Source organism: Cucurbita maxima, unplaced genomic scaffold (genome assembly GCF_002738345.1).
Source record: "Cucurbita maxima cultivar Rimu unplaced genomic scaffold, Cmax_1.0 Cma_Scf00027, whole genome shotgun sequence".
NCBI lineage: Eukaryota > Viridiplantae > Streptophyta > Magnoliopsida > Cucurbitales > Cucurbitaceae > Cucurbita > Cucurbita maxima.
The window spans coordinates 1,206,691-1,227,221 of record NW_019272043.1 but is presented as its reverse complement, the minus strand read 5'-3'; the positions used below and the strand labels follow the sequence as shown (position 1 = coordinate 1,227,221).

Genomic DNA, 20,531 nt, shown 5'->3' with positions numbered 1-20,531 from the left:
TATAAAAAAAAAAAAAAAAAAAAAAAAAGCCCAACAAGTAAACGATAAGAGAAAGAACTTAAAACTTATAGAAGGTGGGAAAAGAATAGGAAGAAACAAACTTTATATATATTAATTAGAGAGAGAAAATGGAAGCCCCATGGTGGCATGGAAAGCAAAGCAGAGACAGAATGAAAATGAGTTAGTTTGGAGGAGGGAGAGCATGAACTGATGATCTTTCAGGAGGAAGGAGCTGCATCAAAGGAATGAAGAACCTGCTCCAACATCTTTCTTCTCTGTGAATCAAGAGGGCTCTCTGGTTTGTCAGAGTGAGATATGTTAAGGATGTAGAGCTTCTTAGAAGCCACAAAAGCAGCGGAAAAAACCCGCTTCATCCCTCCTCTAGTGCTGTCGACCGTGTACTCGAACTCGTACACTTGTAGACCTCCCTCACCAGATCTCTCTGCAGCACCAACCACTGCTGCATCCTTTGTACTTTCCTGTATTCATAGAATAAGTAACTAAGACATGGAATCGGTTAATCCCATTTTAGAATGTTGGATTTGGATAACAATAGTGTTTCTTCCATTTTAGGGGTAAAAGAACATGAATCAAGAAATAGAAGAGTTAATAACTTGGACTCAACAAGGCTAGTCTGACAATATGTGATATCCCACATCAGTTGAGGAGGAGAACGAAACATTTTTCATAAGGGTGTGGAAACCTCTTCCTAACAGACGCGTTTTAAAAACCTTGAGGGAAAGCTAAAATAGGACAATATCTACTAGCGGTGGGCTTGGGCTATTACAAATGGTATCAGAGTCGGACACCGAGTGGTGTGTCAACGAGGAGACTGAACCCCAAAGAAGGGCAAACACGAGGCCGTGTGCCAGAAAGGACATTGGGCCTCAAAGGGGGGTGGTGGATTGGGAGTCCCACATCGATTGAAGAAGAGAACGAGTGCCAGTGAGGAAGCTGGGCTCCGAAGGGGTGTGTATTGTGAGATCCCACATCGATTGGAGAGGATAATGTTGTATTATCCCAAAGAAAAAAGAAAACACTCAAATATATTATTTTTCATAGCACTTAAAAGCATCCAACAAAAATCACAGCCAAGCACGTCGATGTTCCAATCAGTAGGAAATGCCAAAATCTCAAAAAATAAATTACCTTTCGCTTTTCAGCCTGTATAAGTTTGTCAGCCACGAACTGAGGACTTCCAAACTCCCCAAGACTTGTAAGACGAACCGGGTTTACTACAACACCAACATTGTTGCTTCCTTTATTCTCCTCTTCAAATAAAACTGTTGCCCCTGCTTTATCAACCTTTACCAAGAGCACAGTTTCAGACAAAGTCTACTCAAAGGAAAAGCCTAAGAATGCATCACTGTTAGTTCAGAGAGAGATGGCCAAAAACCTTAACCCAAGAAGATGGTCGAAGAAGAGTAAAGCCCTCCTTTGAATCTGTGTATCTCTCAAGCTCCAACTCTTCAGCAAAAACGGCCTCACAAATGCTTGGTGAAAATCCATACAAGAACAGTGAGATAATTGAAACATTCAGAGCTCTCCTGCTTGGGTAAAGGAGTGGACTTGTGCACAAGTGGCTGCTTCCTAGTATGGGTTTTTGGGTCACATGAGCACTGTGCTGCAAAATTGAGAATTAGATTCTTGGTGAAGATAATGTGATTTTTTCTAAAAGAGAAAATGTGGGCTAGATTTTTATTGAACAAAAAGACTTTGAATGAAGAAAACATCGATATACGAAAACAAAAAGATAAAAGAACAGCTAGTTTCACAAAGTGGGAAGAATAAAGGAGAATTCACTCAGTATAATTAGATAAAAACATAATGGAAAGACAACAAAACTGTTGCTGACCAACAATCCACTAGAAAACTGTAGCTGCAGCATACCCAATGGAATCTTTGAACTGTAACATACCATGTACAAAGATTTTTCTGTTCTTCACCATAGCCATATATGGAAGTTTCAAGTTAACCCCTTGTGTATGTGAACCCCGAGTACACAAACACAAAACCCTCAAATCTATCAATTTCAACTCTAAAGTTTAGGTTAAACACGGATTGTCTCAAGTTCTTTGGCCCACGATAGGATGATCAATCCTATTTGAATATTTTTTTTGCAAGTAACTCAAGTCATGAATTGCAAAAGGATCAAGAAACTCTTAGCTAAACTTGACAAAAAAAATCTCAGCTAAAATTTATTCATGGTCAACTGTTCGAAAAATCAAACGGTCAGGCTCTAGATGACCTTCCAACGAACCAAAATGACATATTATTGATCATGGAAAAATGACAAAAATACTCTTGCTTAATATTTCCTAAAAGGATAATTGAAAAACATTAAAGACGACGTCAAATCCCAAATAAATAAAAAAGAAACAAATCATAATTTGAAGACTATATGCAGTTCATATCATGTTCTACCTATCCAGCACGGACCGAAAAATTAATAAAACAGATAACTTCATATTGAAGCAAAAATGATCTCTTAAAAATGGAAAAATTAATGAAATGTCCATAGGAAGTATGTAATTGAACCTTTGTTCCAAAATATGGTATGAATGATCAATGTCCTTTAGGGCAGGGGGATCTGCATCAAAAGCCAACTTCTTATCCCTCAAAAACCTTGTAGGAAGCTTTTGTTTTGACGAGGAACCGTTTGAAAATTTATATGGTGCCTGAAAATTCATTTTGGAGCAATAAAAAGAAATCAGCCGTCCTCCTTTTGCATCTACAGGCCAACTTTGTCTGGATTGAACAATATCTATTCATCACAGTACACAATAAAACATTATTCATCACTCATTTGATACTTAATATAGTTAAATTTAAAACATCGGGAAAAATACAAGAAAAACCCCCAATTAAATAAAAGCATGCTTGCCTCACAAGATGTTTCCAAGTACCTTCCCTTCGGGTTTGGAGAGTCTACACATTATAAATAATAAAAGTTAGTTGGGGAGGAAGGGAAGGGGTGGGGATGAAGAGGTTATGAACATAGGGGATAAAAAGACAAAGAAAATTGCTAGAAAACTCAGTAATGAATTCTATTCAACAGACTCATCACAGAAGAGGTATACTACACAACAAACATGTAACAATCTAAGCCCTCCGCTGGCAGATATTGTCTTCTTTGGGCTTTTCCTTTCGGGCTTTCCCTTAAGGTTTTAAAACGCATCTGCTAAGGAGAGGTTTCCACACCCTTATAAAGAATGTTTCGTTCTCCTCCCCAACCGACGTGGGATCTCACAAAATATGACTTGGGACTTTTGATTTACTATAGCATAATAAAAGAAATTAACTCAATTCACCTACTTCAGCCATGAACTTCACATTAAAATGTTAAACATGTTATATCATACACTGGGCCAACAAGTTTTAACAATGTAGTGAAAATTAGAGGGGCATTCTTTGCCTTTCACCATGATTTTTATATTACACTACATCAGTGAAAAGAAGGTGTAGCGGATTTTATAGGATACAGGTTCAAGTCGATTTTGCAATTCTTGCATCCAAAAGTCTGTATTTACAGAACTAATCTCTGAACGGAGAATGTTGTCCAAACAAAGACCAGTTTCTTGATTTCTACTAATGATTCAATGTTCAATTCGAAAATCGTGTGCATTGAAATCCAGCCGAGAATACATCACTTACATAATAAGCGCTAATCAGGACAATTCAAAGGACATCGCCACTAGTAGAGATTAGAAAACACGAATAATCATGAACATTGTCGATAAATGTGAATCTGAGAGGTTGAAAAAATGGAGCATACATGGAAGAAGAGTATGTTGGATGGAAACTGGAGGAGTGTCGCCATAGCCCAAGACGATTGTTTCCTCTTACGCGCTGCTTTCTCTTCGAACTCTGCCGCTGTGCGTATGGTCTGGATAGACTTGTAATGGATGCTCCGTGTGACGTCCACGTTTATTATTGTTTTTCTTTTTTCTTTTCCTTAAATTAATAAAATTACTTTTATTTATCTCAAAAATACTTTTTTTTTTTAATTTTATCACAATTTTTTTTAATTTTTTAATTTTTAATTTTTAATAGAAATTAGTAGTATGTTTTTAAAATATTCATTAATATTTTTAAACTTTATTAAAAAAAAAAACAATACTAACATCAAATTTGTATAAATAAAAAATAGATTCTTATTCTTTTAAAATTAATATTTGTAGGGTTGGGCCGGCCCGGTTCGGAAAGAGTAAACCGGAAACGAACAAAGAACCAAACCGCTCTACTTTTATTATAGTTATTATTATTATTTTAAATGTTTTTCCTGTTTCCATCCCAGTTTCGGCTCGTGCTAACGCACGTGACCGCTATTTTTTATTATTTAATTTTTATTTTTAATAATTTATAATTTTCTTTTTAGAGCTTCTGGTTCTTCTCAGTTTAGGTTTAGGGTTGGCTTTCAGACTTCCAGACTCCCTCGCTTTCTATAACAGCCGCCGACGCCCTCCACCTGCCGGACTTTAGCTGCCTAGTTCCACAGACGTCGACGTTGCAGTTGCCGTCGCCGCCCACTTTTCTTTCTTCTCTCTCTCTATCTTTCTCTCTCTGCTGCAACCACACGTCAGCACGCTAGTCGAAACAAGTATTTCGGTTTCGTTTGATTGTTCTAATTAGCGGGGTATATTTGTTTACCTTCATACCAAACTGGTTTGTTCTTTACGTTTTTGTTTCTCCAATTATTTTGTTTGAATCTTTTATTCACTTGTTCTTTTGTTTCAGGCTTGAACCTCGCCCTATTCCCAGGCCCCACTGTGGCAGTAGGATCTCAGTAGGGTTTGGGTAATAATCATGGGGATGGAATTGGAAAATGGCCAAGCTCAGTTCCAGGATATGGAGGGCGTTAACTTCACAGATTCTCAGTTAGTTGATTTCATTAGGGGGTTTCTTAGTTCAGTGTCACTGGTATTGTTCCCTTAACACCGTTTTTTTGTTCTTTACTAAAAAAGAATGGTTTTTAAATCTTTGAGTTGCACGATATGCTTCCAAGTTCTCACTGCTAATCAATTTATGAATTATTTACAGTAGCTTTTCAATTGGTATAGGGAAATACTGATGGGTATAACCAGCTTGTTGGTGTTATACACCATAGGGAACGACTATCCCCTGATGAGGTTGCCTTGCTCGTGGTATGAACTTTGAGATCACAGCTGTTTTTGACCAATGATGCGAGATTTAATTTCATACTAACTAGCTTTTAATTCACCTGATGCACTAACAGACATGTTTGAAGGCACTATGTGGAGCAGTTTCTTTTATAGACAACGTTCTCCATGAATCTCTGCTTGCAGGAGTAAGTTTATCACTAAACTCCGTGTCTGTATCCTGCAATTTTGTTGTTGTAATGGAAGTTCTGTTTCAGATTTTTAAAATGAGCTTATGGGATTATGGACCTAACGTGATGGATGCCCTGGTTGAACTTATAACATCCCTGGTACACGCATTTATGATACTATAACTCTCACACTCTTTCTTGAGGTTCCCTTAATAGTTCCATGATCTCCTGCCTTTTTGTCTATTTAATGTTTCAGGCCGTTTCAAGTGGAAAATATGTGGACTCATGCTTGGATATGCTTGTTAATAATTTCATGCCGCCCCATTACTACATGGATTTGCTGAAGAAACCACATGGTCTTATCAGAAAGGATGAAGTTTTTTCTCGAGTGCACACAGCTTTAAAAGACATCTCCGACTTGGTGCCTCTTGCACCCTTGAGATTAGAGCAAATAGTTGTCAATAAAATGCAGAGAGTCTTTTTCAAAGAATCTGTGAGTTGAAGTTATAGCTGAAAGTTGCCCAAGAGGAATCTAATTGAAAATTGTGCTTATTTCTAATTAGTTATCTTCAGTTTAAATTATCATTTTGGTTTTCGTACTTCGGTTTCCTTCAATTTTAGTCCTTGTATTTACAAATGTCAAATTTTAGCCCCTATGTTTTCAAAAAGAAAAAATCTTAAAATCAGTCATTCAATGTCAAATTTTTATTGAAATTGGTTAAATAATAATAGTACAATAGATACTAAATATTTTTTGAAAAATCTATGAATAATTAGTTTTAAGATTGCATGTTTTGGAAAGAAAGTATTGCTAATTATAGTTATTTTTCTACCCAATTTGACTTGTTCACGACCATTGAATGACTTGGAAATTTGGTGTGAAGCTGAATGCCCTTTTTTTGTTTCTATTCTTTGGCAGACTGAAATTGGAAATTTGGTGTGAAGCTGAATGCCCTTTTTTTGTTTCTATTCTTTGGCAGACTGAAATTTTTTATTTCTAGATTTATTTCTTTAAATGACCCTTCAAAATATATAGTTTGAACTGGAACAATACCTGAATATGATTTGTAGTTGAAATATATTTACTAAATGCTAAATTTATTCTATCTTTGAACCTACAAAATCCTCTTCCTATTTTTACGAATAAATGCATTCATACGAACTGGATGGCATAAACCATAAAAAAGTCAGATATCATAAAGATGGTTACATATTCGAAGGCTCTGGTCAGATGCTTCTTGCTTGCTTAAGATAGAGATTGCTTTGATTTCTTTCTAGAATATTTTCTAAAAACTTACTTTTTATTTCACCTTCAAAACATTTGCACTCTTAGTTAGAAATTTGTTTTGTGGTTATCCTCCACTTACATCTGTTTAACCTTTCTGTAGATGACCACAGTATACGTGGAGAACATGTTGAGGTTGGAAAAAGGTTCATTGAGCGAATTTGTTGGGAGAAAGATCTTAACAGCGCTGGTAGATAAGCTCTTAGATTTGGATGTAAGTCGAAACAAATATTTCAGTGAATAAGTTGTTTGAAGCAACATTTGTTTATGTGATTACTGAAGAATTATAATGAATTCTAACCCTCTGGCAGGTGGAGATTGGGTGGGATGATATCTTACAAGATGATTTCAGTAAAGGAATCTTTGAGATTGAACTCGAAGATGATGATGAAATTACCGATGCTATTAATGAGGATTCTATTGAGGTAAGATACAACGTCTAGGCTGGATAAAGAAATATATTTCTTCAACTAAGTTGTAATGGCACTTGATCCCTTTTTTAGCTTCCCTTCTTCGTTGTTTTGTTTTGTTTGTTTGTTGTGGTTGGCATTTGTTTCAATATTCTCTTTACGTACAATTTCTAATCTTCTAGTAAATGTATTAATGGATCTGAAGCAAAAGCTAAATATCTTTGGGGTCTGCAACACTTAAATATTATATCAAAGTCATGTTTTTTCAAACATTATTCCCTTTTGATTGAAAAATTACTTGCATGTTTTCCTTTCTGCTATATGTTTTGATTATATTTCTTTTATTCATGTTGTTATTTGCTGGGTTGAATTTGAGCTTATTTTGCCAGCTTCCTAGCGAACTAAGTCGTAAGAGCTTAACTGGAAATGTGATTGCCGAAACTTTAGATAGTTTGATTGTTCTAACATTTGAACATCTTGAATCATGTGAACGTGATGGACGATTGAATGAGGTACGTTCTGTGTAGTTTATTTCATTTTCCTTTTTATTTGTTCTCAATTTTTTGATTTATGTTGCAAATGAGTAATTTTTCCATGTTTCTTTAATGTGGAGGTTAGGTTTTTGAAATTTTACTCCTATCTTTTCAAAGAACTGTTCTGACTGCTTACAAGTCGAAATTTGCCCAGGTAATTAACATGCCCTTACCCCTTATTCTGTGTTGTTGCTTATTTACTCTGGCTCAGTGAGCCTTCATTTTATATATTTTTTAAAAAGGTGGAAAGTGAATCACACTTTTGATGTTTTTTCTTGGCAGTTTGTCATATTCTATGCTTGTGCATTAGATCCTGAAGTTTGTGGTGCAAGATTTGCCGTTACGCTAGCAGATATGTTTATTTCATGCAATGATCCTCCACTTACCAGGTATTAAAAAATCTTGCGAAAGCTATGTTCTCTAGCGTTTGTGAGCTTCAGAAAAGATTTGATAGTGGCTCCAACGTAGTTAATTTTGCCCTGTCTTGGGCACATTTTCATTTTTTATATGAATGAAATTAAGGAATATATTTCTGTGGTATTGTGCAGGATGAGTGCTGTTTCATATCTTGCAAGCTATTTGTCTCGTGGGAAATTTCTGTCAACCTCTTTGGTTACCACTATATTGAAAAGGTTCACTTGTCAATATTAACTATGTTTCTGTGATGAAAAACATGAAACTGATAAAATTAAAGTGGGGAGGGTAAATTATTGTGGCTTTAAGTGTAATTTTGCCTCTAATTTTTTCAGACTGGTGGATTGGTGTTTAGAGTATAGCAAAACGCAGCATGTTGACCTAAACCCAAAGGCTCATAAAGTATTTTATTCTGGTTGCCAGGTATGCAATGTTTGGATTCGTTTTGCTAGATGCACGTATCCTAAAGCACATAGCATTATCCAATAGCATAAATGAACATATACGGATTCCCAAATTCTAAATCATACATTTATAAACATACATCATGCTCAACATGCTCAAACAAGGGATAGTATATCAACTAGGGTATGCTGGAAAACTTATAAACATATTAACTCTATAAGAGTTCACAATTTTGCACTGTGGAAAGTTATGAAACTAAGTATCGTGCTAAACCATAAGCAAGTTTCATAGGCTTAGCAAACTAGCTTAACTAGGCTTCTAAACATGGTTTCTAATCATTTGTCCAGTGTCTTAATGTCACCTAGAAGTATTTCTTTAAATTTAGTCAATGTGGTTACATATTTGTTTGTCATCTTTCTTAACTTCTCTCTTTAAAATAATTATTTTTAAAAAATATTTTATTTATTTTCTTAAAACTCTAGATGTTTCTTGTTCTCACTGACCCATTTAGTGGGAGTGTGTACGTTTTGTATACTGCATATTTGTGAAATAAGAAACAGTGCTTTCATAGAGCAAATGAAATTATATACAAACCCACCTTCTATGCTGCATACATATATTTTAAAATTCTCTCCCTCTTAACCACCGAGGAAAAAAATGCATTTTGATATATAGATTCAATACTAGCAGTTTTTTTGTCTACACTCTGATTTAATGGTTTTTTATCTAATAATTTATTTTCCACAGGCCATAATGTATGTGCTTTGCTTCCGGATGAGATCGATTTTGGAGATTCCACGGCTTAAGTCACAACTTCTGCTTATGCCTATAGGTTCAATCTTGACACACAGATTGGGCCCACTGAAGGTATGTAATTTGTTGATCCCTTGATCTTTGGTTGTCTTCATTTATTTATTTTTCTTGGATTTGTATGTTTGTTGTTCCTTGGACCTAAAATCAATGTTAAACGAGGTAAATATTTTCTGTATCCCGAGTAAGCATATGGACTCTGCTGCCTGAAGCATCAAATTGAAAACGTCATTACTTTTCGATTAATGCAATAAAACAATAACCGCCCTCATAGATATCGTACCTATGCACTAAGGTACAAATGTTTAGAAGTTCATATTTTGGCCTTGGAGCTTGACATCTTTAATTATAATTGCCACTCCTGTCCAGTGCCTCAATATAAACTCTACATATCGAGAGACTCTGCTATAGCAGTGTGATGTTGTCATGGACCTCCAAATAGATTTGAACTGCTGCCTGAAACTTTGTTCTGTGCAATTTTCTTTTACAAATGTTATTTAAAGCATTTTTATTCAACAGGTTTGCCTACCTTCTATTGTCGAGGAATTTCTTCGGAAGGCAAATGCCAATTTATTCACACCATCAGAGACTTTTATATTCAATGGTTTGCTGGAGTCTGAATATTCCAAGACTTTTGGTGGAACGGAAAGGCTCGACATGTTTTTCCCATTTGATCCTTGCCTATTGAAAAGATGTGACAGGTTATACTCTTTAATATTTTTTTATACTTCTTTATTAGCCTTTTAAGACAAACAGAATTGATAAAAGCATCACATTACAAATAATATACAGTAGAATATAAGTTAAAATCATTTTGCTTAGTGTGAACCATGCAAAATGATTTTACTGATAGTTTGTTATTCCCCTTTGTTTATGAAGATATCTTCGACCATATTTTGTGTATTGGTCGATGGTTAGACCTTCGTACGATGAAGAAGACGACGATGACGATGACGAAGGTAGCAGTGACGAAGATGTAGCTGAAGTTTTTCCAGATAGAATTGAGGAAAACCTTATGGACGATGAAGCAATGGCAAGAAGCTACGATGATAGGGAATTCGATCTCGATGAATTTGATTCTGCATTAAACAAAATGTCCATCACACCAAGAAATTCTATTCAGTACAGGGGAGATTCGGTTCAAATGCCCTCGCGAATCCTACCCTCCACAAGTCCAGGATCATTGTGGTAAGTAAGAATCTCATTTGGAATATAGGTATGTATGTGGAATGCAAATGAGAATGGCTTGGCTGAATGCAAATCTAGGTTGGGTTATTGGGGTTCGTGTTTATTTTATAAAATGTATGATATAGGGGGGGTGGCGTTGGGGTTCAGTTTTGTTTTCTCAGTCCTTTTTCTTGCTTTGCATCGCTTTTTATGAGTAGTAATTAATTGCCCTTGCTTTTCTTTACGCTCCACGCTTGTAATAGCTGCAGTAAGTGATGAAGTACAGCTATAATTTTGTTCTTGTCAAAATGATACGTCTTATTAGGTAGTGAATTGTGTTGGCTTATATCGCATTTTTAGCCTTTTTTCACTCTTATATTTAAGATGCAGATTTCTTGTACCGTGCAAAGTTCACATGATTTCACTTTTAAGTTTAGGGTTAACGAAATCATAATATTTAATATATTTAAATTATACTAGTGTGCTCGCTACATTTCCTTTGTCTGCTATTTTGCACTATTTATAACTATATTAATTAAAAATAATTAATATCCCGTGTTGGATGATGAAAGTCTCACATCGGCTAATTTAGGAAATGATCATGGGTTTATAAGTGAAGAATACGAACTCCATTGGTATGAGCCTTTTTGGAAGTCCAAAGCAAAGCCATGAAAGCTTACGCTCAAAATGGACAATATCATACTATTGTGGAGAGTCGTGTTCGTCTAACATCCCGAGATCTAATTTTTAGTGAGTTACAAACTCTTATTTCGATTTGTATGATTGGGTTGGATTGCGTTACCAATCTAACTAATTCGTATTTTTGTGCGTTCAAAAAAATTATTCATCCAATTTAGAGGTTTAGTCACCAAAATGAACTAATTTTTTTTTTGTTTTTGGTTCAAAAATATTATTTTTAGTGGGTTTAGTTACCAAAATGGATCACAGTTAAAAATAATTTTTATAATTTTTTAGAACTAAAATTAACAAAAGTTCGAAATACACAAATAAGAAAAAAAAATTACTTGTAATACAAGTATTAATAAATTACTTTTCACCTTTTCAAAAAAAAAAAAAAGTTAATTAATAATTATACAAAGTTTATAAAAAACATGTTAATAAATAAATTAATTAATAATCAATTGTTCGAATGGTACATTTTTTCGAGTTAGATTGGATTGGTTCGAGTTAAAGTAAAATGTTAGTTCGTAAAATATCTATTTATTTATTTATTTTCAAACATTCCATAAAACTTACCATTCAATTAATATATATTTTATAAATTTAACTATGAAATGGTTAAAAAATAATTTTAGAGAGAGGTTAGAAAATAAATAATTATGAAATAAAATAAATACAAGTATATATAATTGAACGTTTTTCAAAATTAACAATAAATTTGTATTTGTTCGAACTCAATTTAGTTTTAAGGAACCTATAAACTGGACCCGACTCATAAAAGTTTTCGTTTATTTAAGTCCAACCCAAATTTATAACTCGTGAGTTAGGTTGTGTTGATCGTGTTTTAACATGTTTTAAAATTTTAAAATTTTTTATGGTTTAAAATCTCACTTATGTAATTTATTTTACTTTTATGAAATATAAAAAAATATAATAATAATAAAATAAAGAAAAATTGAAAAGAGTTCGAGAGAGAGAGTGTTGGTTGCTCTCAGTCCGAACTTAGAAGCCTAAGCCTTTCTTCTTCTTCCACCTTTCTCCATTTTTCTTTCTAGGGTTTTGGCGTAGGGTTTTCGACGTCCGTATCTCCATCGAAGCCAGCGACGATGCACGCTCCAGTTCTCGTTCTCAGTGAGCCTCGTTCTCTCTTTTTTGTTTTTCATTTTGTTTTCTTCCATGATTTCGTCTTCTGTTTCTTCGATCTCAAATCGAATGGGGACTGTGTTGATTTTATTAGCTATTTTGAATGTTTTCCGAACATTTCGACTTCTCGATTCATCTGCATCTCCTTGTTGTTTCTGATAATCTGTTTTAAGACTTTTGAACTGTTTTGTGTGTTGGTGAATTGAGCAGAAGATTCTTTAAAACGTGAGTCTGGAACCAAGGTTCACCATGCTAACATTCAGGCTTCTAAGGTTTGTGTAATTTGCTTCTTCTTACATTTACTTTTTTCTCAAGTTCGTACCATTTTGTAGCATTTTCATTTGTCTTGCAGGCTGTTGCTGATATCATTCGTACCACGTTGGGGCCGAGATCTATGTTGAAGATGTTACTTGATGCTAGTGGAGGTGTTTCCATTTTTTCCCCCTTTTTTCTTTCGGGAAAAAAAAAGAAAAAAAAAAAAAAACTGAATGGTCAGATGGGAAATGAAACTATTTTGATATTGCTATCATAAGTTGATATTATTCTGCCAATGCTTAATTGTTTCAATTAGCATCCAGTTATTCCCATCTTATGAAAATTGAAACGAACATGGTTTTGTTAGTTTGTCTTCCTGACTACTCTCTCTGGATTCAACAGGAATCGTTGTCACCAATGATGGAAATGCCATTCTCCGGGAGTTAGATATTGCACATCCTGCAGCAAAAGTATGTTTTCTACCAATTTTCTTTAGTTCTATTTCTAGCCTTGTACCCTTGTATCGTTTGCTATGTTCCTTTTTTATCTTACCAAATTAGGGCTTGTACCTGTTATTTCCCTTCTTTTTTTACTTTTCTGTTTGTTGCTTTACCGATTTGGCATGACCTGGCTTTTTGCTGCTGACAGTCGATGATTGAACTTAGCCGGACACAAGATGAGGAAGTAGGAGATGGAACTACATCAGTTATTGTGCTTGGTATGTATTGGACCAGTGTATAATGCTTTATTTTTGCGAGAGAGCAATTAACCATTGATCTATTCTGAGTGGGTTTTCAATTTTGTTTTTCTTGTATGGGGGAGTGTTTTGGGATGTTTGGTGGGGACTTCTCTCTCTCTCTCTCTCTCTCTCTCTCTCTTTTCTGTCTTATTCTAACTTTTAATTTTGAATGTTGAAGCTGGTGAGATGCTTCATGTTGCTGAGGCCTTCATTGACAAAAATTATCACCCAACAGTCATTTGCCGGGGTAATTCCTGCTGTTGGTTTCTTCTTGGATATTGATCATAATGTGGTCGTTACCAACTTATTTTCTTTTGCTATAGCCTACAATAAAGCACTGGAGGATGCACTTGCTGTGCTTGATAAAATAGCAATGGACATCGATGTGAAGGATCGTAAGTTACTTGAATGTCCTTACACATTTCAGCTGTCGTGTGAAATGGCTACCGCATAATCATGTTTTCTAACTTAGATTCCAGATGCTGTAATTACTCAATATCATAATCAGAGGAAATACTGTTACTTCAGCATATTTCCTCTCAAACAATTTCTGTTTTTTTCTTTCCATCTAAGCTTATGTGACACTAATTGTAAAATCTCTACCTTACTAATGAGACTATCATGTGGCAGGCACTGCTATGTTGGGACTGGTCAAAAGCTGCATAGGCACTAAGTTCACAAGTCAATTTGGAAATTTGATCGCTGTAAGATCCTAATTCTTCTGCCTCGTTGATATTGTTGTGCAATTTCTGTTTACATATTTTTCTAATCTTCGATCACGATAAAGTTGTAATATGCTCCATCTCTATAATAGAGCTTTATGAATTTGTTGGGGAAGAAAAACTTAAAATGTTGATTATTTGGCTGTTCTTTGATCTTCTTGTTCAATGAGGATGAGATCTTTATATTCATTGTTAAATTTTTAGGAGGGACTTGTCTAGATCTGTTACCAGATTTATTTTCATTTTGCAACACGTATCACTGTGTATACACAGTTAGAATTTTATTGGTAGATAGTGCAAGTTTTCTAAAACATCTAAAATTTTCATAAGATAACTAGTGGAATGTTGAGGTTTTGTATATTTAGCTATGTTATTTGTCATTTTTCCAGGACTTAGCAATCGATGCCACTGCAATTGTTGGTGTCGATCTTGGCCAAGGCTTACGTGAAGTAGACATCAAGAAGTACATAAAGGTTGAGAAGGTTCCAGGTGGACAGTTAGAAGATTCAAGGGTTCTTAAAGGAGTGATGTTTAATAAGGATGTTGTTGCCCCCGGAAAAATGAGAAGAAAGATTGTCAATCCACGTATTATTCTTCTTGACTGCCCCCTAGAATACAAGAAAGGTGAAAACCAGACAAATGCTGAGTTGGTCAAAGAAGAAGATTGGGGAATCCTGCTGAAAATGGAAGAAGAGTACATAGAAAACATATGTGCACAGATAATCAGATTCAAACCTGATCTGGTTATTACAGAGAAGGGCCTCAGTGATTTGGCTTGCCATTATCTGAGTAAAGCTGGTATCAGTGCAATTAGAAGGTTGAGAAAGACTGACAATAATAGAATAGCCAAGGCATGTGGTGCTGTAATTGTGAATAGACCTGATGAATTACAGGAATCAGATGTTGGGACTGGTGCTGGATTGTTTGAAGTTAAGAAGATAGGGGATGAATTTTTTGCATTTATAGTGGAATGCAAGGATCCCAAAGCTTGTACTGTGCTCCTGAGAGGTGCTAGTAAAGATCTTTTGAATGAAGTAGAAAGAAATTTGCAGGTAATTTAATCTTACGTTGCATTGTTGGGAGGATCTTTTTGTTGTTCTTTCCCATACTTAGAACATCTGTCATTTTCTTGATTCAGGATGCCATGTCTGTAGCAAGGAACATAATAAAAAATCCAAAACTTGTTCCTGGTGGCGGTGCTACCGAGTTGACTGTATCTGCTACACTGAAGCAGAAGAGTTCTTCTATTGAAGGCATAGAAAAGGTAATCCTTATCCCTTTGTGGAGTGTGTTATCTTCTCTTTTCTTGAAATGTGGAGTGCTCATAATCTACATGTTTAGTATGCATATTATTTGCTATTACCCTTTTAATAGAAAACTGTCTTGATTGTTCATTGTGGACAAGTATTCTGGACCGACCTTGTAACTAGTGGGCCGCCCATTACTTTGCCAAATTTTTGGTAGTCATTGTTCTTTCACATGATTTATATCATGCCCCTCAAATGATTTGCTTGGTTTAGCTTTGTTCTTGTGGATTGCTGCCCTAGCTTTTGTGGTTAAATTGCAATTTGTTTCCCATGTGTGATTGAAACAGTGGCCTTATGAAGCTGCTGCCTTAGCTTTTGAAGCCATACCTCGAACTTTGGCACAGAATTGTGGAGTGAATGTAATAAGAACTATGACAGCGTTGCAAGGAAAGGTATTGAACTTTTGTTTGTAACACAACACATGATATGTTGGAGCCAGGCTTCATTTCTGACAATTATTATGTGTTGATTTTGTCCAATTTTCGGCCACTTTTTAGCATGCCAATGGTGAAAACGCATGGACAGGCATAGATGGAAACACTGGTGAAATCACTGACATGAAAGAGCGTAAGGTATGATTTCCTTTTCCTGGCCATAATCTTCCTTCTACCAAGGGTAACTTTTATAATAAATTAGGCCTCTTTATCGTCCTATGTCCAAAAATGGAAAAACTATTCATGAGGTTCTTATAGTCTAAATATAGGGACTGCTGTCATTTGAACTAGTTCGAATGGAAATTTAATGCCTCTTTGGTCCTTCAGAGATTACTAACTTGTACATGCCCGATAAATTATGATGTTGAGTACTGTAACCAATATCTTGCTTGAATTTAATAATAAATTCTGAAGATGATAATGACGTAAGAGTTCCATTTTTCTCTTATATCCGTGTTGTTCTGGTGATTGCGGGTTTTGAATTTATTTTTTCTTCTTGGGACTGAACTAAGTTTTGCACTTTATCATTCAGATTTGGGATGTGTATAATGTCAAGTCGCAAACATTTAAGACTGCGATAGAAGCTTCCTGCATGCTGCTGAGAATTGACGATATTGTTAGCGGCATTAAGAAGAAACAGGCACCAGGAGCAAGTCCATCAAAGCCACAAATTGAGACGGAAGCTGATGCAGATAATGAGCAAATTCTCCCCGAGTAAATTTTTTGTTCAAACTGCACTTTAACTTATTTGAGTTCTTCCATATATTTGGGGGGTAATTTCCGTAGCCTTCCAATGGTGTGATCGAGCTGGCGAGCGGTTGCGGTGGGTTAAATTCTTCAGAACTTTAAAGGTTCCTTGTGTTTTCTTAGGTTGGGACTTCTTAGATATGGTTAGCATATGAATACAATTTTGGTACCACCGTTCTGTTTTTGGGTTGATGTTTGAGACAGTTATTTAATATTTCAATTAATACATGGAATTATGTTTCGCGACAAAAAAAACTCTCTTAAATTCGTCTAGAAGTGTGAGTACTGTTGTGTACAAAACAGAATTTGAGAACTTGGACTTGAGGAACTTGTTTACTTGGACGCAGTGGCAAGTGTCTTGTTTAGAAACATAATAGTTTTGAACGGCTTGTCGACATTGGTCTCTGTACTATGGTTGAATTTGGGATTGGTTGCATAATTTGATATTCTTTTCCCCTCTCTCTTGTGCTATGATAGAATTTGGAACTTGGAATTTGGAATTTGGAATTTGGAATTTGGAATTTGGAATTTGCTCTCTAACCTTAACTCTTCTGTAAATTATGGGATATGATTTCGTAGACAGAAGAGATGATACTTCACTTTGAATTAAGACTTCGCCAACAAACTTTGGAGGCTTGGTCTCCCCTACTATTGCACATCATTCTCTCATTCTCAAAGAATTTAAGGTCATCTTTGTAGCTGTGTATCCTGTTTTGTAGCATTTTTATTTCTCCCCAAATCTACGGCGGTTGCATATTGCTCAATTGGATGTTATAACATAAAATAGTTAAATATAAATGTGGATATTTTATGATATTTAAATGTGTCTCAAGTAAGGTATTATATTTAATTATACTATTTGACAAAAATTCTTCCAAAGTCAACTATTGGGTTGAGCTAAAAGATATCTCCACGCTTTATTATCTTTCGAGGGAAGAATTTTCTATTTTGATTAAGAACTCAAGTGAAGTGTTAATTCCTGGTAAGATATTAGATGTTTTGAATCTTTTCAAAAAAAAAAAACATTAAAATCTTTGTATGAATCGCTTTTAGAAAAATATAACTTATCTTGTAGAAAAAAACATGCAACGTATAAAAACATTTAAACATACTTGCCTCCTATTTTTCCCCTTTTGATTAACATTAGTAGATAACATCAATTTACTTGGAATACTTTCTCGCATTCATCCAGTAAAAATAACACTTTCTCGCATTCATCCGGTAAAAATAACACCAAATTTTCAAAGAAATGGATCCATTTCAAATAAAATATAAAAGCAAAAATACTGAGATATTTTTTTTAATTGATAAAATCAATTGATTCAAGAAAAAATATCCAAAAAAGAAAAATAATCAAGTTCGAGGTTGCACGGTTATTTGTGGAACCACACTGAAACATATACAAAAAAGGTAACAGGTTCATAATAGCAAAATATGGTTTCGCAATTTCGGATAAAACAAGCTATAAATGCAGAGTCGATTTTCATAATTACAAAGTTGTTAAATATGACAGAAGGAAAAGAGATAACAGTAATAACAATTGATAACTTGCGCGCTTCTGCAAGATCTCAGGTGTAGCAGAAGATATAAATAACTAACTTTCAAGATCTCAGGTGTAGCAGAAGATATAACTAACTTTCACACATAACTGTCTATCAGCGACTTCCTCATCTCGTCAACAATGGAACTTGGCTGAGCCTCTCTCAATTTGAAAACGCTTTCGACCACCGATAATTCTGTGGCAGTTGTGTCTGAACCACAGAACGCAGTCCAGTCATTGACAATCAACCCAGCAGCAATCACTTCACTTCCACGATTCACAGTTCCAGCAACCAATGGGACCTGAAGAAGAGTCGATAGTTCGTCCAAATCTTCAATAGACGTATGTGGATGAACCTGCAGAATGTTTGCACAATTCCAAGTTTCAGAGATTTTTTAACATGAAGTTGTTACCAAGTTTCAGAGAATGTTAAAAGAGAATAGGAAGGATGAAAATTACCAAGCCACCCCTATTCGTGAAGCTACAGTAGCTTCCCACGAGAACATTACCAGCAACTGTCTGCCTAAACACCTCTACTCCAAGAACATCAGCAATGAGCTCTTCAGTTTCCTAATCAGTGATAGGAGAACAAGTTAATGAAAGCTAAACCAGTCTTAAGTTACGTTATATATAATTTTTTTAATTTTTTTAAAAGACGTTCCACTCAATGTCCCGTCTTTATTTAGATATGTGCATGTACAGTTTCCTTTATCGAACAATTTTACGGAGATATGAGATGTCCGACCAAAATAGGAGAACACTATTCAAGAAATTGCAAGCTAAAGAGTAAACACAGTTGAACTTAAATTTCTATAAAGCCCAACTAGAAGTAATTTTAAGGAAGGATAAGAAAAAATACCCGGTCAAGATCAGTATGTGTGAGAGCAACATGATCATTACAAGCAATTGTATTCCCCAGAGCAGACAGTCTCTCTTGTATACGTTGAACAACAACTTGGTCAGGTAGACTGTTTCTCAAGTGCTGAAGTTCTTCAAAATGAAAAGAATACAAACATAACGTCAATTTCGTATTTGGCATTACACATTACACATCATCATCACATTTTAACATAAATCAAAGAACATCCAGACGAGTTTTAAGAAAGTCGGAACAAACTTAATTTAATAAAGCTTCCTCACTATAGGAAATTGTATTGACACAAACTTAATAATGCCTACGCCTACAGTTTCAGGTATCATGTACAAGACATGAAGGAAATAAAAGGTAGCAGTGAAAGACAACAGCAGAACTGTTAATTTACAGATGTAGAAAGATGAAAATGCATATCAATTTGTTAGTGACTGCTAAAATTACATAAGAAATGTTTAGGCTTCACTGACACCACAAAAACAGAACCTCCAATCAGACATACAGAATTTAAAGTTTCGAACTCAGAACACGTTCATAAATGAGAATAATTACTCTTATTGATCAAGGAGGTAACCATTTACAATTTTATCATGTAAACGGCCAGTCAGAATCTATGCTAAAACAATAGTATGACTGATCCTCCTGTCAAAGTTTTAGCAGGGGAGGATAAATTAAATTTAGTTCCATTAACTTCACTACAATCTCTCTCGCTTGTTAAAAGAGAGATAAAGATGTTCAAAGAGGCATAATACTGCAGGTAATATAACCTAATTACAAATGAAAGGCGTAACATGACAAGAAGATAGAAAAAAGCTTGCCTTGGTCAGTAGTGGTGTGGGGTACAAGGAGCCCATTTTTGTTTCCTGCAGTAAGGAATATAAAAAATGAATAACTGATATATTATATCAACATGCAATGCAAATAAGTAGTATGGGCCTCACATCATTATGGGAAACCTAAGATGCTGAAAATAATGCGACAAAAAAATTTCACAAACCAGCACATAGACGGCCAATAATGCGAGTGCCGTCAATGGATGTTTTAACAACCGGAATGACACCAGCTAATTCAGCTTCGAAGGAACTAAACCATGCAAACAATGCGTGAGAAATCGATTCCCATTCAAAGTAGAAAACTTAAAGCGAGATTATTGCCTATTTTGTTTTGTTAAGCAAAAGATACAGAGGCATGATCAGGAAACATGAGAGGAAAAAGAAAAAAACCTGTAGAAGTTCTCAGAGCCACCAATTGCAACCAAACAGTACGCATTAGTGAGTTTGGAGAAAACCCCAATTTCACACGAGTTCTCAAACATAAGCCCTGAAGAACAACAGCAAGTGAGAAACGTACTAGTTGACACAAGCCCAATGAATATCCTTTAAAGATACAATAAAAGTAGCCGGAGAAGGAAACATGAACATGAGTAAAATAAGGAACAAAAAATTGGTGAGACTTACTGTTCGCCATGATTGCAAAAGACAACCTTGATCAGTCAACAACAACCTCCCTTGACGACAAATTCAGAGTCCCTTGCTACCCCTGCATAGTAAAACGAAGTTAGATGTGACCCTCTCTCGATTATGTCAAGATAACTGAAGACCAGTAATGCTGGAATCACTTCCTCCGCGCAATTGACTAGTTGAGCTAGAAAAAACAAAAATCATTGGCTAGACCGTGAGTTCATAAAAACCAAAGTCAATATCAGTTTTCCATTAATCATAACCAATGATATATCTTACGTTTACACAAAGATTCCACACTCCAAAAAAAAAAAAAAC

General features: G+C 35.1%; 4 protein-coding genes across 8 annotated transcripts in view; 2 read left to right on the top strand and 2 right to left on the bottom strand.

The window, feature by feature from the left end:
- Positions 1-83: 83 nt before the first annotated feature.
- LOC111499772 (psbP domain-containing protein 2, chloroplastic) lies at positions 84-3,913 on the bottom strand. Of its 3 annotated transcripts, none has more exons than XM_023151451.1 (6): positions 3,776-3,913; positions 2,907-2,928; positions 2,539-2,764; positions 1,397-1,619; positions 1,150-1,305; positions 84-479 (listed from the first exon to the last, which is right to left on the bottom strand). In XM_023151451.1, the coding sequence occupies exons 1-6, from the start codon at positions 3,818-3,820 to the stop codon at positions 219-221; spliced, it is 933 nt and encodes a 310-aa protein (XP_023007219.1). In that variant the 5' UTR covers positions 3,821-3,913; the 3' UTR covers positions 84-218. The 3 variants fall into 3 exon arrangements, with proteins under 3 accessions (XP_023007219.1, XP_023007221.1, XP_023007220.1); XM_023151453.1 differs by having other exon boundaries at positions 2,885-2,928; positions 3,776-3,882; XM_023151452.1 differs by lacking the exon at positions 2,907-2,928 and having other exon boundaries at positions 2,539-2,678.
- Positions 3,914-4,394: 481 nt separating this feature from the next.
- On the top strand, positions 4,395-10,660 carry LOC111499725 (RNA polymerase I-specific transcription initiation factor RRN3-like). The gene is made up of 16 exons (XM_023151375.1): positions 4,395-4,636; positions 4,738-4,920; positions 5,061-5,144; positions 5,237-5,308; positions 5,378-5,449; positions 5,547-5,783; positions 6,679-6,789; positions 6,887-7,000; positions 7,375-7,497; positions 7,604-7,672; positions 7,801-7,907; positions 8,067-8,150; positions 8,268-8,355; positions 9,085-9,204; positions 9,667-9,848; positions 10,027-10,660. The coding sequence occupies exons 2-16, from the start codon at positions 4,807-4,809 to the stop codon at positions 10,337-10,339; spliced, it is 1,890 nt and encodes a 629-aa protein (XP_023007143.1). The 5' UTR covers positions 4,395-4,636; positions 4,738-4,806; the 3' UTR covers positions 10,340-10,660.
- A 1,284-nt stretch (positions 10,661-11,944) lies between these two features.
- LOC111499730 (T-complex protein 1 subunit gamma-like) lies at positions 11,945-16,586 on the top strand. The gene is made up of 13 exons (XM_023151383.1): positions 11,945-12,126; positions 12,349-12,410; positions 12,491-12,563; positions 12,796-12,863; positions 13,042-13,111; positions 13,311-13,379; positions 13,456-13,527; positions 13,763-13,836; positions 14,244-14,906; positions 14,993-15,118; positions 15,449-15,553; positions 15,659-15,733; positions 16,128-16,586. Exons 1-13 carry the CDS (start codon positions 12,102-12,104, stop codon positions 16,311-16,313), a joined length of 1,668 nt encoding a protein of 555 aa, XP_023007151.1. The 5' UTR covers positions 11,945-12,101; the 3' UTR covers positions 16,314-16,586.
- A 1,178-nt stretch (positions 16,587-17,764) lies between these two features.
- The window catches only part of LOC111499780 (eukaryotic translation initiation factor 6-2-like), a 4,516-nt gene continuing 1,749 nt past the window's right edge, over positions 17,765-20,531 (bottom strand). For all 3 annotated transcript variants that reach the window (XM_023151465.1, XM_023151467.1, XM_023151466.1), the window contains exons 2-8: positions 20,211-20,292; positions 19,977-20,073; positions 19,751-19,836; positions 19,572-19,616; positions 18,742-18,872; positions 18,342-18,452; positions 17,765-18,238 (exon numbers count right to left, since the gene is read on the bottom strand). In XM_023151465.1, coding sequence (XP_023007233.1) covers positions 17,981-18,238; positions 18,342-18,452; positions 18,742-18,872; positions 19,572-19,616; positions 19,751-19,836; positions 19,977-20,073; positions 20,211-20,220 — 738 coding nt within the window. In that variant the 5' untranslated portion in view covers positions 20,221-20,292 and the 3' untranslated portion in view covers positions 17,765-17,980. The remainder of the gene's footprint in view (positions 18,239-18,341; positions 18,453-18,741; positions 18,873-19,571; positions 19,617-19,750; positions 19,837-19,976; positions 20,074-20,210; positions 20,293-20,531) is intronic.

Coding starts and splice junctions, on each gene's coding strand:
- LOC111499772 (XM_023151451.1), bottom strand. CDS start 3,820: ATGGCGACACTCCTCCAGTTTCCATCCAACATACTCTTCTTCCAT. Junction 2,765..2,906: donor TCTCCAAACCCGAAGGGAAG/GTACTTGGAAAC, acceptor TGTGATGAATAG/ATATTGTTCAATCCAGACAA. Junction 480..1,149: donor TACAGGCTGAAAAGCGAAAG/GTAATTTATTTT, acceptor CTATGAATACAG/GAAAGTACAAAGGATGCAGC.
- LOC111499725 (XM_023151375.1), top strand. CDS start 4,807: ATGGGGATGGAATTGGAAAATGGCCAAGCTCAGTTCCAGGATATGGAG. Junction 5,450..5,546: donor TTGAACTTATAACATCCCTG/GTACACGCATTT, acceptor TTAATGTTTCAG/GCCGTTTCAAGTGGAAAATA. Junction 9,849..10,026: donor CTATTGAAAAGATGTGACAG/GTTATACTCTTT, acceptor TTGTTTATGAAG/ATATCTTCGACCATATTTTG.
- LOC111499730 (XM_023151383.1), top strand. CDS start 12,102: ATGCACGCTCCAGTTCTCGTTCTCA. Junction 12,564..12,795: donor GTTACTTGATGCTAGTGGAG/GTGTTTCCATTT, acceptor TGGATTCAACAG/GAATCGTTGTCACCAATGAT. Junction 15,554..15,658: donor TGACAGCGTTGCAAGGAAAG/GTATTGAACTTT, acceptor GCCACTTTTTAG/CATGCCAATGGTGAAAACGC.